The 13,306-nt window shown below is 38.9% G+C and overlaps 4 protein-coding genes and 1 non-coding gene across 8 annotated transcripts in view; 2 read left to right on the top strand and 3 right to left on the bottom strand.

Annotated features, from left to right (window-relative positions):
• The window catches only part of LOC105175088 (thiosulfate/3-mercaptopyruvate sulfurtransferase 1, mitochondrial), a 5,154-nt gene extending 2,191 nt beyond the window's left edge, over positions 1–2,963 (top strand). For both annotated transcript variants that reach the window (XM_011097411.2, XM_011097412.2), the window contains exons 5-12: positions 169–293; positions 384–546; positions 725–784; positions 1,028–1,086; positions 1,339–1,420; positions 1,850–1,913; positions 2,204–2,271; positions 2,539–2,963. In XM_011097411.2, the coding sequence (XP_011095713.1) occupies positions 169–293; positions 384–546; positions 725–784; positions 1,028–1,086; positions 1,339–1,420; positions 1,850–1,913; positions 2,204–2,271; positions 2,539–2,643 (726 nt within the window). In that variant the 3' untranslated portion in view covers positions 2,644–2,963. The remainder of the gene's footprint in view (positions 1–168; positions 294–383; positions 547–724; positions 785–1,027; positions 1,087–1,338; positions 1,421–1,849; positions 1,914–2,203; positions 2,272–2,538) is intronic.
• TRNAR-CCG lies at positions 3,348–3,420 on the top strand. Its single transcript has one exon. It is a non-coding gene; the product is annotated as a tRNA-Arg (tRNA).
• On the bottom strand, positions 3,933–6,633 carry LOC105175089. The gene is made up of 6 exons (XM_011097413.2): positions 5,700–6,633; positions 5,522–5,585; positions 5,174–5,366; positions 4,810–4,883; positions 4,539–4,694; positions 3,933–4,356 (listed from the first exon to the last, which is right to left on the bottom strand). Exons 1-6 carry the CDS (start codon positions 6,112–6,114, stop codon positions 4,233–4,235), a joined length of 1,026 nt encoding a protein of 341 aa, XP_011095715.1. The 5' UTR covers positions 6,115–6,633; the 3' UTR covers positions 3,933–4,232.
• On the bottom strand, positions 7,304–10,256 carry LOC105175090 (phosphoglycerate kinase, cytosolic-like). 3 transcript variants are annotated; one of them, XM_011097415.2, is made up of 7 exons: positions 10,102–10,256; positions 9,780–9,997; positions 9,091–9,168; positions 8,746–9,006; positions 8,265–8,582; positions 7,886–8,044; positions 7,304–7,762 (listed from the first exon to the last, which is right to left on the bottom strand). In XM_011097415.2, exons 2-7 carry the CDS (start codon positions 9,972–9,974, stop codon positions 7,568–7,570), a joined length of 1,206 nt encoding a protein of 401 aa, XP_011095717.1. In that variant the 5' UTR covers positions 9,975–9,997; positions 10,102–10,256; the 3' UTR covers positions 7,304–7,567. The 3 variants fall into 3 exon arrangements, with proteins under 3 accessions (XP_011095717.1, XP_011095716.1, XP_011095718.1); XM_011097414.2 differs by having other exon boundaries at positions 10,094–10,251; XM_011097416.2 differs by having other exon boundaries at positions 10,098–10,208.
• LOC105175092 (phosphoglycerate kinase, chloroplastic) overlaps positions 13,052–13,306 on the bottom strand; it is a gene marked incomplete in the record, with an annotated part of 3,084 nt that continues 2,829 nt past the window's right edge. The window contains 1 exon segment of the mRNA XM_011097417.2: positions 13,052–13,306. Within this exon segment, the coding sequence (XP_011095719.1) occupies positions 13,263–13,306 (44 nt within the window).

A 13,306-nucleotide genomic window follows, 5' to 3' on the forward strand; every position in this document is an offset into this window, starting at 1 on the left:
TAAAGATATAATAAATTTCACAATAGGGAACATGGTATAGCGGATAGTGCACACATGTTAAGGTGATTCATTGTTCGGACTTTTGTTCATTCTATATGCGTGCATGAATCATTTTTATATGCGTGTGAATAATCTAATATTTATTTCTTTCCTAATTGATATATATAGTTGCCACATATGTTGCCGTCAGAGGAAGGATTTGCTGCTGCTGTTTCTGCCCTTGGCATTGAGAATAAAGACACGCTTGTTGTTTATGATGGGAAGGGAATTTTCAGTGCAGCTCGTGTTTGGTGGTGCGTTTTTTAAGTTTGAGGGTATTTATCTTGAGACATCTTTGGTTTTTCATGGGTAAAATAACTTTTATGTTTTTATTCAATAAACAGGATGTTTCGAGTATTTGGACATGAACGGATTTGGGTTTTGGATGGTGGCTTTCCGAGATGGTGTGCTTCTGGATTTTATGTTGAATCAAGTGCATCAACTGATTCTATCTTGAAAGCTAGTGCTGCCAGTGATGCAATAGAGAAAGTGTACCAAGGACAACAGGTATGTTGTGTGTTATCATTGTCAATTTGCATTTTCTCCCATCCAGCTAGCTCTATGTCAATGTCTTGCATTGAGTGCCTTAAGTGGACTTTCTACATTTTGATTTTCAATGTAAGTATGTGTTCTGTCTTAACCTTCCCTTACTTCAAGAATAAGACCATGTACTCTATAACTGCAGGTTGGACCAATTTCCTTCCAGACCAACTTTCAGCCACATCTTATCTGGACACTTGAGCAGGTGTGTTTCTTCGTTAAGTGCCATTTCTTATTCTATGTGGCTATGAGTCCTGTTGATGCTATACCAAAACTGCTTGCTGCTAACCGACTCCAGTTGTGTAAATATGATGCCTCTCAGATCCACATGGCCCAACTTCACTGTGGTTTCCCCAATTTTGTACTTTAGTCTTTGTAAATCTGGATAACAGCAAGGCGTTTGATTTTGTGCACGAACATTTGAAGTATAGCTTTCTGTTTTTTTCAGGTTCACAAAAATATTGAGGAACACACGCATCAGCATATAGATGCTCGCTCAAAAGCTAGGTAGATTATTCTTGAGATACCATTGCATTAGTGGCCATTTCTTATACAATAAAGTTTCTGGCCGGTGGATATATTCGCTTTAGTAGCATTTGTCATATGCTTCCTTATGTGGTTTGTTAAGGTTAGAGGATGTTGATCACCTTTTTGCACAATAAAAGACCAGTAATGGATGAAGATATCCTACATGCAAGGCGATGAATCTTGCTGCAAGAAAATCATATCTCAACTCTATCTTATATGTTTTTCTCACAGATTTGATGGGGTTGCACCAGAGCCACGGAAGGGATTAAGAAGTGGTCATGTTCCCAGGAGCAAATGCCTTCCCTTTCCCCAGGTAGCAGACTATTAATAATTGGAACTAATGATTCATGGGAGCTTATCTTTCTGTAATTATGTATATTTCATTTCTGATCATGTAGTTTTCCGTAAAAAGTGAGAGAAACTTTTTTTCTAGTTTGCTTGATTTAGTTTCCCTTCATACTCTGTGGATCATGATTTTGATTTTGAGGTATAATATTGAGATTTGAAAGTAGTTATAGCGTTTTGTCTTTGTTAAACTACTCGAAGTCTACCAATCCCATTCTGTGTATATGTTGCAAGTTGACACATGGTACTGATCCAGGATGACGACTTGAAGTCTTTGTGAAAGTGAAACTTTTAATATACTGGTCCAGCTCCAGTGCAGTTGGCTTGGTTGTTCCGTTGTCAGAGTACAATTCATGAAGCACTTAACTCATTTTTTGCCTTTTTGGTCTTCTTACAGATGTTGGATGGCTCGCAGGCACTCTTACCTGCAGCTGAGCTGAAGAAGAAATTTGAACAGGAAGGTCAGAAATAGTTTCTTTACATAACTGTCTGTGTTACTGAACCCTTGTTTAGCTTGTAGGTGTTAGGACATGCTTGCTTTGTGTGGTTGCATGATCTTTGCTTTTGAAGCAGAGCTAGTCTCTTGAATATAGGAGACCCCCCCCCCCCCAGCCCCCCCCCCCCCCCAAGCCTACGTGCTTTATTCTATTCTAAATGTCACTGCCTCGATTTGATACTTCACAATTCATGAAGCAACAAGAGGCGTGTCTAATCTAGTTGTAGGTTCTGAACATAATTTGAATTTTTGCAGGAATCTCACTAGACAGCCCTGTAGTATTGTCATGCGGCACTGGGGTGACTGCATGTATTCTTGCATTGGTAAGTCCCACCAGCTCTGGTCCTATCTCCCAGAAAGAAATATATGGAATGGAGGCTCCTTGATCACCATTTCTTTTTTTTTTTTTTTTCCTTTCTAAGAAACAGTATTTGTATTTTCTTATTCCCTGTATTTGCAACTTTGCTCTTTACCTTGTTTACTCCAAGGACCGGAAACTAAATTACCATAACTGTATGTAATATTAATCGCTCAGTGGATATTCTAGCGACTGTGCTAAGCAATTAAGCGCATTAAAATTCACTTTTCAGGGCCTTTATCGACTGGGGAAGACTGATGTTCCAGTATATGATGGGTCATGGACAGAATGGGTCATGAGGAGCAATCCTGATACACTCTCCTCTTCCCAGGTGTAGATCTAACGAGTACGTTTGATGGCAATTGGTTCCATGGACACCAACACAATCTGATGATATGATTTGTTGCCAAGTCATCACTGATTATGACGAAATGAAAATGTAATTAGTTGCATGTACTAAAGATTTTATTCTTGAAGGATTGAAAGAAGCAACAGGATCTCTACATAGTTATTGCCGGTTGGAGTATCTTTACTGAAAGCGGAGGGAGAATGCCGACTTCTTTATTTTCTGTCTTCTTTAATGTGAAGTGTTGCGCTTTCATATTTTTCTTGATGGCGCAGTCACACAATAAATAAAGCAATGATCTCCAGAAAACACAGTAAGATAATGGGTTACACGATTCAAGTTCAACGTTAACTGTCTTATTTATGTGAATTAGTGTGACGGTAACGGCTGGCACCAGTTTTGGGAAAATTGGGATGTGTTGTGTTTTCGTTCAACTGCCAAAATTGGTCCAGCTGCGCGTTTAAGCCATCTAGGCCGTTAATCTCCAACCCTTTAGATAAAGGCCGGACACAAGCATCGAGAACCTATGACTTTGGTTGCCGTCGTCACACACCATAGAAGACGAACACAACAGGATTAATAAGGCATGCAGTTGGTTGCTGCAATGATTTAATAACTGCAATTGTTGGAGTTATAATAGCGAGAACACATAGTCTCTGTTCCTTATTGAAAATGTCAAAGATATGTCGCAACAGGATCGCGTGGCCTAATGGATAAGGCGCTCGCCTCCGGAGCGGGAGATTGTGGGTTCGAGTCCCATCGCGATCGTTCCCTTTTTTTGTCACACTGCGAACTGCCTAGCAGCCTGCTCCTTCCTCTACCATGCCCTTTCTCAACTGATTTTGTTTCTCTTCTCCTCCAACTTAAAGTTTTTACATCTTTTGCCAATAAATTGTTTACATCTTTGTTGTTTCTTTTTTTGCCGCGCCTCTTGAAATTTCAGAAAACCCAAAACAACAAAAGAAGTTTTACTATTACAGACTGTGTTGTCGGCCAAGAAACGTTCGACAAGTAACATTTCAGAAAACCCAAAACAACAAAAGAAGTTTTACTATTACAGACTGTGTTGTCGGCCAAGAAACGTTCGACAAGTAACATTTCAGAAAACCCAAAACAACAAAAGAAGTTTTACTATTACAGACTGTGTTGTCGGCCAAGAAACGTTCGACAAGTAACCTTCTTCCAGCCCGAGAATCAGTTTAAGGCCAACCCAATTTAACTGCTCAATGAAATAGTAATACTATCGGATATGCAGCAACAATGGAAAACAGACATGCATGTTCCAAGATACTCAAAATCTTTTTACAGGACATGGGCATTATATATGTTATAAGAGGACTGGAATGAGCTGAGGCTACCATAAAAAGATGGTGAGCTCATCCAAGTTCAAAATCATATCAAACCAATGCCTGAACCCACAGATATGATGAGAAAATCGCACCAAAAGGCAAAGTATGAGATGGCCGCATCAACTTTTACAACAAACTTAAAATCCCCACACCACATTTAGAAAATATCAGTTCAGTAGTTGGATTCCAACAAATAACCACAGAATTATGTATCACAAGAACTGTCTACTCTCATTTCTTTGATAATAGGAGAAGTACAGGAGCTAATGGCCGGTTCAACATTTGGAGTTTACAGCAGACCCAATTGTCGATAGGTAATCCTGCTCCAAAAGACTGGACTATCTCAAACTCCTCCCTGCCAGTGATAAAAGCATCATAGGTTCATTAAATGCAAAAACCAAAAACAAAGCAAATGAGAAAATTATCTACAGTTTAGAAGCAAATGTCCAAAGGAGACGAGCTGGAGTACCTTATACTCATGATAATCAATAAAAATACACCACCAAAATTAACAAACATCGGTTAGCATAATCATACCATCCACCAGAGTGGCCGACATAGGCCAGTACACTGATGAGGCCTCCAGGTGCAAGTATTCTCTTGGCAGCCTCTAATGCAAGTAACGTTGTTTCTGACTCAGTCTTAATCCTTTTGTCACCTCCTGGAAGGTAACCCAAATTGAACGCAACAAGCCTACAGAAAACGATGAAAAATGTGGAGGTGGTTAAAACTCATGATTCACATCATCCAGGTTAATCCAATCGACATATAAAGTATTCATCTTTCTAAGCTTGGTTATGAACAATACCTCACTGCATTGCCAGCAGGAACAATGTCTTCCATTTTAGTATGACACATAGCATAAAGTTCAATGAGTTCTCTCTGCATTGCCACAAACAGAAACTACATCAACTTTGAAGAACAAATTCAGCAACATGGTTTATTATAGAAACAGAGACAAGAAGATACTAATTTTTGTTCAAGATCAAGATTCCGAAGACATGTTTTAGCACGCAATAAAAATTGTCAATTCATAATATTATAGTGGTCATATATTACTAGAGAGACACCAGAAACTCATTATAAATCTAATGTCATAACAACAATGTTGTACACACACACACTAGGGATTTGAGAATCACTTGTTAAGACAGATGCAAAAGCAGCAGCACCTCATCAGCGCTAACGGAGCAATCCAGCAAAGAGGAAGTACTTTCTAAAGCATCTTTCTGAAGGTCCATTGCATAAACACGACCTCTCCGCGTATCATCAGCAATCAATCTTAGCATAGCTAGGGTATCATATCCATTCCCACAAGTGGCGTCGATGACCAAATCCCCTTTCCGGACAACATTCTTCCACACCCTAGTATAATTGCGGTAGTTAAAATTCACTGTAATCACTATTTAGTATTCGCTACTACCAACACCATAATCAAACTACTAAATTCTACCAAAACACTAAAGTAACATTAGTTTATGGGGAGGTGGGAACCATTTGGGGAATCAATGAATACCTACGCGTGAGCAACTTCAGTGGCCTTTCTCTTGCCGAATATGTATCCTGTCATTACATCTTCTAACCCTGAGAACAACCACATAAACTAACTCAAAAAATCCAAATAAACTGAGCTCTTTTTCAAGGAAACGCTGCTTATTGGGGTAATTAACTAAATTGTGGGCAGCAGACGGAGTAAACCTGAGAAGGGGGAACCATCAGATGCACTGGAGGAAGGAACTTCAGCATGGGAGGTAATAGCATCGTGTTGAGAAACGAAATGCGTGAAAATTGAGCGTAATTTGCATGAAGCGAAGGACGTTGGGGGCGGCGCCTGGAAGAACAACTTGAAGCTCTTTCGTAATTTAATGATTTTGTGGGGCAATGAAATGTATAGATTTGGGTAAACTCCCATGAAAGCCATAGCACATCCGGTACACGCTTGAAGGTGCAGCTCCAACCTGATGGTCACGAAATTCGAAAATTTAAGGGGTTCTATGAGTAAGAAGTCCGCAACTTTGTGGTAGACCGGCATTTGGCAAAGATCTTCCTTCCCACATCGAAGAAAGAAATTCTTTGCTAGCACATTATGAGTCAGCTGCCAACATTCGTTCATCGCCGAGCCTTGTAACGGAGGCTTGTGACCCAAGTGGGGGCTTTATGGTGATTGGACGTTGGGCTGAAATAGGTTGTTGGATCCAAGTTGCTAACTTGCTGGTCCGCCCGTTCCAAGCGGGGAGGTTGGGTCTCGGACTCCAGGCGAAAGCTTGGGCTTCATGGCCTTTAGAGTGGAGGGTACCGCGTCAGGCTGGTTTCACAGAGCAGCGACCACCTCCCGCTCTCTGCGGTGGAAGGATCACGGATCGGTGCTGCTTGGATCCAGTTTAGCAACTTGGGTCAGCCCTAATTGGACAATCACTGTTTTTTATCTCTGATTGGGCACAAATAATGGTCTCGCTGGGTCGGATTCAGATGGATGATCTATGCCAAATGCACTGGAAGTCTACTATAGAAGTGAAGTCCTTTATAGATGCAAAATTTTTTATAACCTTCGACAATTGTATTTCATTCTGATCAATTTAAAAGTAATGTGTATCCATTAATTAACCTGCAATGTTTTCAACTGTTCATCTACATACAAGTCTTTTAGTCTCTTATGCTGGGTATTTGTGGCTGTCGTGTGGATCTGGGTAAAATCCGACCAATCTTCATCAAACTCCTTTCTTCACGCTGAAGCAGGAAAAGTTTAAATGTCGATTTGGTATTAATCCCTAGAATCACTGCTGGAACTTAGCAAATTTACCACCGACATATGAACCTTGGCTGCAAGTTTCTATAGGTATGGGTAGGTGCCTGCTGCTTTGAGCCAGTTTCTCTTGCTTTTTTACTGACATATAAATGCCATCCAACCAGTATCTACTACATTTCTGATGAATTGTTTAAGATTCTTTGCAACATAATTTGAATCTGCAACACGTTTCATATATTTTGCCATTTTCATGTGATGACTTGTTTTAACTGTTAGTGCAACATGAATTTGAATCTGCGACAAGTTTCTTATATTCTGCAATTTTCATGTAATAGTCTGAATTTTGTCGAGACATAGAGGTACATGATAATTAACATAAACCGTAAGTTTTTATGACAAGTAAGAGTCTTAAAACGTGAAACATTTGCAGCAGTTAAATACTAGTTCATATTTAAGGGTGTGAAATGGACCCATTATGAAATGCTCCGCTGGACTACATTTCACATTGCAGCAGTCAATTTGCTGCAATTCTCAACGTATCATATGTGCACGGAGATGGTAGTTCATGAACTGCAGCAACTCTGTAAGTCAACATGAGAGGGAGCAAAATCCCAGAAAACCATTACCATAATGGATTTCAATCACAAAACACAGAAAATTATTCAGGCAATCTATCCGAGTCTCGGACGAGATGATTATTAGCATTTGGCCTAACACTCTACAGGACCTGCTCTAAGATCTACCCAATTCCGCTCTGGTTAAAACCAGACATGACAACTAACAGGGATGCACCAAAATAGAAATAGCAACACAGATCTGCTTATGCGTCATTAAGGGCAAGGACTCCAGGGAGTGTTTTCCCCTCAAGAAGTTCCAAGCTGGCACCACCTCCAGTTGAGATATGGCTCATCTTATCAGCCAGACCGACCTTCTCAACAGCTGCTACAGAGTCACCTCCTCCGATGATTGTGGTCACTCCTTTACCACTAAGTTCAGCCAATTTCTTGGCGATAGCCTGGAAAGGAATAATCATGCATGCTTTATTCCAAATATAGTGAAATCTAGTGCAACAAAATGACCTTAGCTAAATTAAAAACAAAAAATATCTAGCATTATGTGAATTATCACTGGACAATACCTCTGTTCCTGCTGCAAACTTGTCAAATTCAAACACACCCATAGGCCCATTCCAGATTATGGTCTTGGTGGTCTCCAGTGCTTCACCGAATGACTTAATACTGTCTGGTCCAATATCTAAACCCATCCATCCATCAGGAATTTGAGATGCTGGAACAACCTAAACACGATATAGCAACATTTGAGTCCTCGTCCTAATTTACAAACAATACTTTAAGCATGACTACAGCCAACACAGATGCTGAGAACATTTTCATTGTTGACCAAGGGAAGTTAGATGAGTGCGGAAAAATAGAATGGACTTAAGCAACTTAAGTCAAAGACAAAACAAAGCTGATCCAGCTAAGATTTCACTCATCGGTTGAGCAAAAAGAGCCTACCTTGCTGTTAGCATCAGCGGCAAACTTGTCAGCAATAACTACATCTGAAGGTAGCAGAAGAGATACCCCCTTAGCCTTGGCCTTCTCTATAAGAGAAGTTGCAAGATCAAGCTTGTCAGCCTCCACAAGTGAGGACCCTACAGCATGTCCTTGAGCTTTGTAGAAGGTAAAGATCATCCCTCCACCAAGCAAGAGGATGTCTACCTTCTCTAACAGTGACTCTATGACACCAATTTTAGTAGAGACCTTGGAGCCACCAACAATTGCAGCAAATGGCTTCTTGGGGTTGGACACAGCTCCAACTAGATAATCAAGCTCCTGAAAATTTCAGTAAAGAATAATCCACGTTAAGTTGACAATGGTCATGTGGGTGACACAATGTTTTGAGCTCCAACCATCCATAATCGATGGCTAGACACCATTGATTGGATTAGAAAATAAAATGATATATGGGAGTGAAACAAGTACATCTTTCACAAACCTTCTGCATCAGGAATCCTGCAACAGAAGGCTTCAGATATTTGGCCACTCCCTCTGTTGAAGCATGAGCTCTGTGTGCAGTTCCAAATGCATCATTAACATACAAGTCCGCAAGGGAAGCAAGCTTTTTTGCAAACTCAGGATCATTCTTCTCCTCTTCTTTGTAAAATCTGACATTCTCCAGGAGAAGAACACCTCCCTCTGGCAACCCAGCCACCAACTTCTCGACCTCTTCGCCAATACAGTCATCAGCCATCTTAACCTAATGAGATCAGACAATGCAGATAAGCAGAAGTCCTTGTCATTGCAAAAGCAATTCCTATTGGTAAGTGAAGAGTTCACAAACCTCAAGTCCAAGAAGTTCAGAGAGTCTAGGAACAAGAGGCTTCAAACTGTACTTTGGGGTGACTCCTTTTGGACGCCCCTGAAATTAAGTAAGCTAAATTACTTAGAAAGTTAATAAATCATATATGATGGTTAACTGGTTACTACCATCAACATAAAATATTTCAGCATTAAGCTCGCAAAATTGATTTCGTTGATAACGAGGATATCCTACGGATTTCATGCAAAAAAGGAACTAACTGATCAACCCAGAAGTTTTTCCAATGAAATTAAAGAACACATGAGAAAATATTGATGAGATTAATATCTTCGATTTGCATCCAAGAACCAGTGAACCATCAGATCAACCGGAGCTATGAAAAGCTTATAAACTCTTACTATTACATACAGTTCGAGAAGTACTGATAAATACAAGATCTACCTGTAATACACAACTAAGAGTGATCCAAATTCGAAACTCAAACCAACGATCAAGTATCAGATAAGGAAATTGCGCACGTATCAAAAGTTTATAAAGGAAAAGGTAAAGATAATTCTATCTCAACTTTGAAGATGTTTAAAACCTAAGTGACTAACGTATAATCTACAACATAGCGAAGCAACCACAATACAATCATCCATACATTTTAACTACCGAGGGACAATTTGTCCTTGAGAATGATCTATGAATAAGAAAGTATCAAAACGTACGAGGTGAGTGGTGAGAATGACTTTAGCTCCATGCTCCATCAAGTACTTAATAGTGGGGACGGCGGCTCTAATTCTGGTGTCATCAGTAATCTTCAAGTTATCATCCAACGGCACGTTCAGATCCACTCTCACGAGAACTCTCTTCCCCTTCAGATCGGCTTCCTTCAAAGAACCCACGCTCTTCTTCGTCGCCATTTCTGCACTCAGATCAAAAAATCCTAGACAAACACAAAATTAAGAGAAAAGAACAAATCAACAAAAGGAGCTCATGAATCCACAAAATACACGAGAAAGAGATGAGAGAGGTGGCTCACTCGCTCACGTTGATACTACCAATGAAGAGCTCAGTGACGATAAAATGAAGAGTGGAAGAATGGAGAAGGGTTTTATATGTTGAAGGAAGGCGTAGGTTAAAGGCAGTTTCGCTAAAGAGGACCAGGGGGCGGGGGGTGCGTACCGTTGGTAAAATTTAGAGCAGTTCGGTGGGCGGGGCATCAACCACGCAAAACTTTGACTCTGGTTTTGTGAATGTCCTTTCAACAAAGCAGTAACTATATTTCATTTATTTTTTCTTTTTAAATATTTTCCGACAAAAAATAATTATTGTATTAGGGGATTTTGATATGTACAAAATAAAGACAAGAAAAAATTTATGAAATTATATTTGGAATATAACATTTTGATTTTTTGTTATCATAACATAATATTTTTTTCAGGTCATGGCGATGGAATAATGACATAGATTATATTTGCAAATTATAGAAAAATTAGAAGGTGTATTTTACATATAATTTTACTAATAACAATAGAGATATTTTTACAAATTTTCTCCTATTTCATATTAAAAGACAATAGAGGTGTAATTTACACTAAAAATAGGCTATTTTTATATTGGGTGAACCGGTGAAGTGAAAGTGGTCCGACGACCACACACATCAGAGTTGAGTCATTGTGCACGCACGCCCCTCATTTCAAAATTCCAACATGCCCACCCAATCTAAGGACCCAACCGTCTTTTTTAGGATCTGCTGACATCTGTCCATATCAGGATCCTTAGGAGCCTATGCCTACTAGAAGATACAGAAACTAAACCCATAGAAAAGGAATTGGGCTGCTAGTGCTGGGCCTAACTACTGATTGCTTGCTGCTATAAGCCTTTAGTCCAGGTACCAGGCTGCTTTGCGGATATCTCTCTTGGGTTTACTATGCTCCTGTTGACCCATGTTCATACTCCTTTATGCATGGGAAATGCAGGATGAATAATCCATCACTGTCTGAGAATGCAATGCAATTTCTATGATGTAATCAATCAATGCTTGTTGTGCAGGGTATTGACCGTCTTATTAATAGACTCGTTGCTAGGAAGATAAGGATTTTGGACTTATAAACTGCAAAAAATTCCTTATTTACGATCACGTTGGATGCAGCTAGAAAGAAACAAAAGGACCAAGAGTGAAATAAGTGTTAACCTTTTGCATGCATAGGATCTTAGGAACATCTGCAATCCCTTGAGCAACGGCCCTTGGACCATCGGCCAATGTGGACTCAACCTTCTTCGCCATGTTGCCGAGGTTCAGGAAACCCGCCATGATAATGTGGTTGGACTCAAGTAATTGGAAATGCTGCTGGTGTACTATATCTTTGAGCTCTGAGCATCTACGCATGACTCATTCGGGCTGTTTTATAGAGCGGGAGATGAACCTATACAGGAAATTGTTGAGGATAAGAGTTTGCTTTGGACACAATAAATTTTGAGTTGGACGTGGGCAATTCAAGCAAAGTTGATTTGGATTTTTAAAAAAGAAAAAATGGGATGGTCTCCCATTCATCATTCATGAACACCAATGATTGATCTATTATTTTGAAAAGGAAAAATTGTATTTTTGTCTCAAATATTAGGATTTTTTTTTATTTAATCGAAATTTTTACAATTTTCTAATATTGCACTCCATAAGTTGAAAGTTTCTCAATTTTCTAATATTTCTCAATTTTACAATTCATAATTTTATTTTGATAATCTATAAGTTTATTTACTAAAAAAACAATATCAAATAACTTCAAAATCTATTTTTATTATTAAGGATAAAGGACTTTATGATGTATCACTTTTTTTATTATGCTTTTTTATATCTTTTTAAATAGTTAATTTGATTTTCTTACTTATTGTCCAATTTCCCACTATCCCAATGTCTTTTTCTTTTTTCAATTATTTTAAATTTTTCTTTGCATTTTTTTCTCTGGTTAATATTATACCATTATCTTCTTCTTTTTTTTAAAAAAAAATTTTTTCCTTAAAATCTATATGTATATTATTTTTGAATGATACTAATTATATAAATATTATATTTAAATAAATTTTAAAAAATTATACAGACACATAACGCATGCAACAAATTACTAATATATGTTCTTCTGAAGAAACAATTCACAAAGCTTATAAGATCATCCAAACTCCCTCTAATATGTATGAACTAAGGACGTAAAATTATCAGTGATGGACTTGAATCCTCTAAACTTTAAAACTTTTTTTATGACTCCTTGAATAAATTTTTCTAGTGTAAAAATTGATTGAAATAACCTGAATCTGATCGTATATATAGATATTATCAATCTTGTGGTCAATATTGTACCGCCTTGCAATGATCACCAAGAATCTGTACAATTGGGATTTATATGCATACATGTTTGTTATGTGGTACAGATTCATACATACCCAAAATATCTTGTATTTTCTCTACTTTTTTATAAAACCTTTTTCCTCTTTTTAACTTTTTGTAGTAGAAGGTTGTAGAATATTGAACGTGGTTTTTCCCACATCGGATATCTAATTGCCTTCTTGCATGTCTAATAAGCAGAGCCCGATATCCCTAGGGCAATCAGCCATGAGACGAAGTGAATGGGTTGCGTTTCCTGCAGTTTAGCGGGGTCAAACCCAGGAAAGTCCCCGGGCCACAACCCGCAGAGATGCGGGCTCGGAAACGAGACACCTCCATGCCAAGGGTGGACCTCGCCGTTGAGCGAGGGGGCTGAGACGCGTGCGGAGCCTTATTCACCTTGCTGGAGTTAAATTGGCCGATCTACACAGTTATTCACTTGGTCCTCATGTTGGACTAACTGAACGGGGCTTACGATCTCGTGGCACTACTTTTTGGGCAAATTTATAATAGCATCTGCTTAGCTCTACCAACAAATTCAAAATACTGCAGTCACTGGAGAGCGAGAAAAATAATAGACGGTGTGTGTTGGAGTGGTATTTGATAGCCAGTAATAAGTATCAGAAACAAGAACGGAAGACGTAGAAATACAGTCCATCCTCAAGTACTTCTTCATTCCTTATTTTGATTTGACTAAGACAAGTTGGAGGGCAAACTGAAATATCTATAGCACAAACTCATATTCAAGTACATTTCTCGTTTACAAACCGGACGAAACATCATCATCTATTATGTTAAAAGAATCGAATTAGAATGCTCGTTTGATGGCTTACACGGCAACTGGAGTGGCTTCGTCAAGGGCAAGAACGCCAG

This window comes from Sesamum indicum, linkage group LG12 (assembly GCF_000512975.1).
Source record: "Sesamum indicum cultivar Zhongzhi No. 13 linkage group LG12, S_indicum_v1.0, whole genome shotgun sequence".
In the NCBI taxonomy this organism is placed as follows: domain Eukaryota; kingdom Viridiplantae; phylum Streptophyta; class Magnoliopsida; order Lamiales; family Pedaliaceae; genus Sesamum; species Sesamum indicum.

Excerpts from the sequence above, each read along its gene's own strand:
- LOC105175089 (XM_011097413.2), bottom strand. The coding sequence starts at position 6,114 with ATGAACGAATGTTGGCAGCTGACTCATAATGTGCTAGCAAAGAATTTC. Across the intron at positions 4,884-5,173 it reads GCTCCGTTAGCGCTGATGAG|AGAGAACTCATTGAACTTTA; the intron begins GTGCTGCTGCTT and ends GTGGCAATGCAG. Across the intron at positions 4,357-4,538 it reads GTCGGCCACTCTGGTGGATG|GGAGGAGTTTGAGATAGTCC; the intron begins GTATGATTATGC and ends TATCACTGGCAG.
- LOC105175090 (XM_011097415.2), bottom strand. The coding sequence starts at position 9,974 with ATGGCGACGAAGAAGAGCGTGGGTTCTTTGAAGGAAGCCGATCTGAAG. Across the intron at positions 8,583-8,745 it reads CAGGATTCCTGATGCAGAAG|GAGCTTGATTATCTAGTTGG; the intron begins GTTTGTGAAAGA and ends TGAAATTTTCAG. Across the intron at positions 8,045-8,264 it reads CCGCTGATGCTAACAGCAAG|GTTGTTCCAGCATCTCAAAT; the intron begins GTAGGCTCTTTT and ends TATCGTGTTTAG.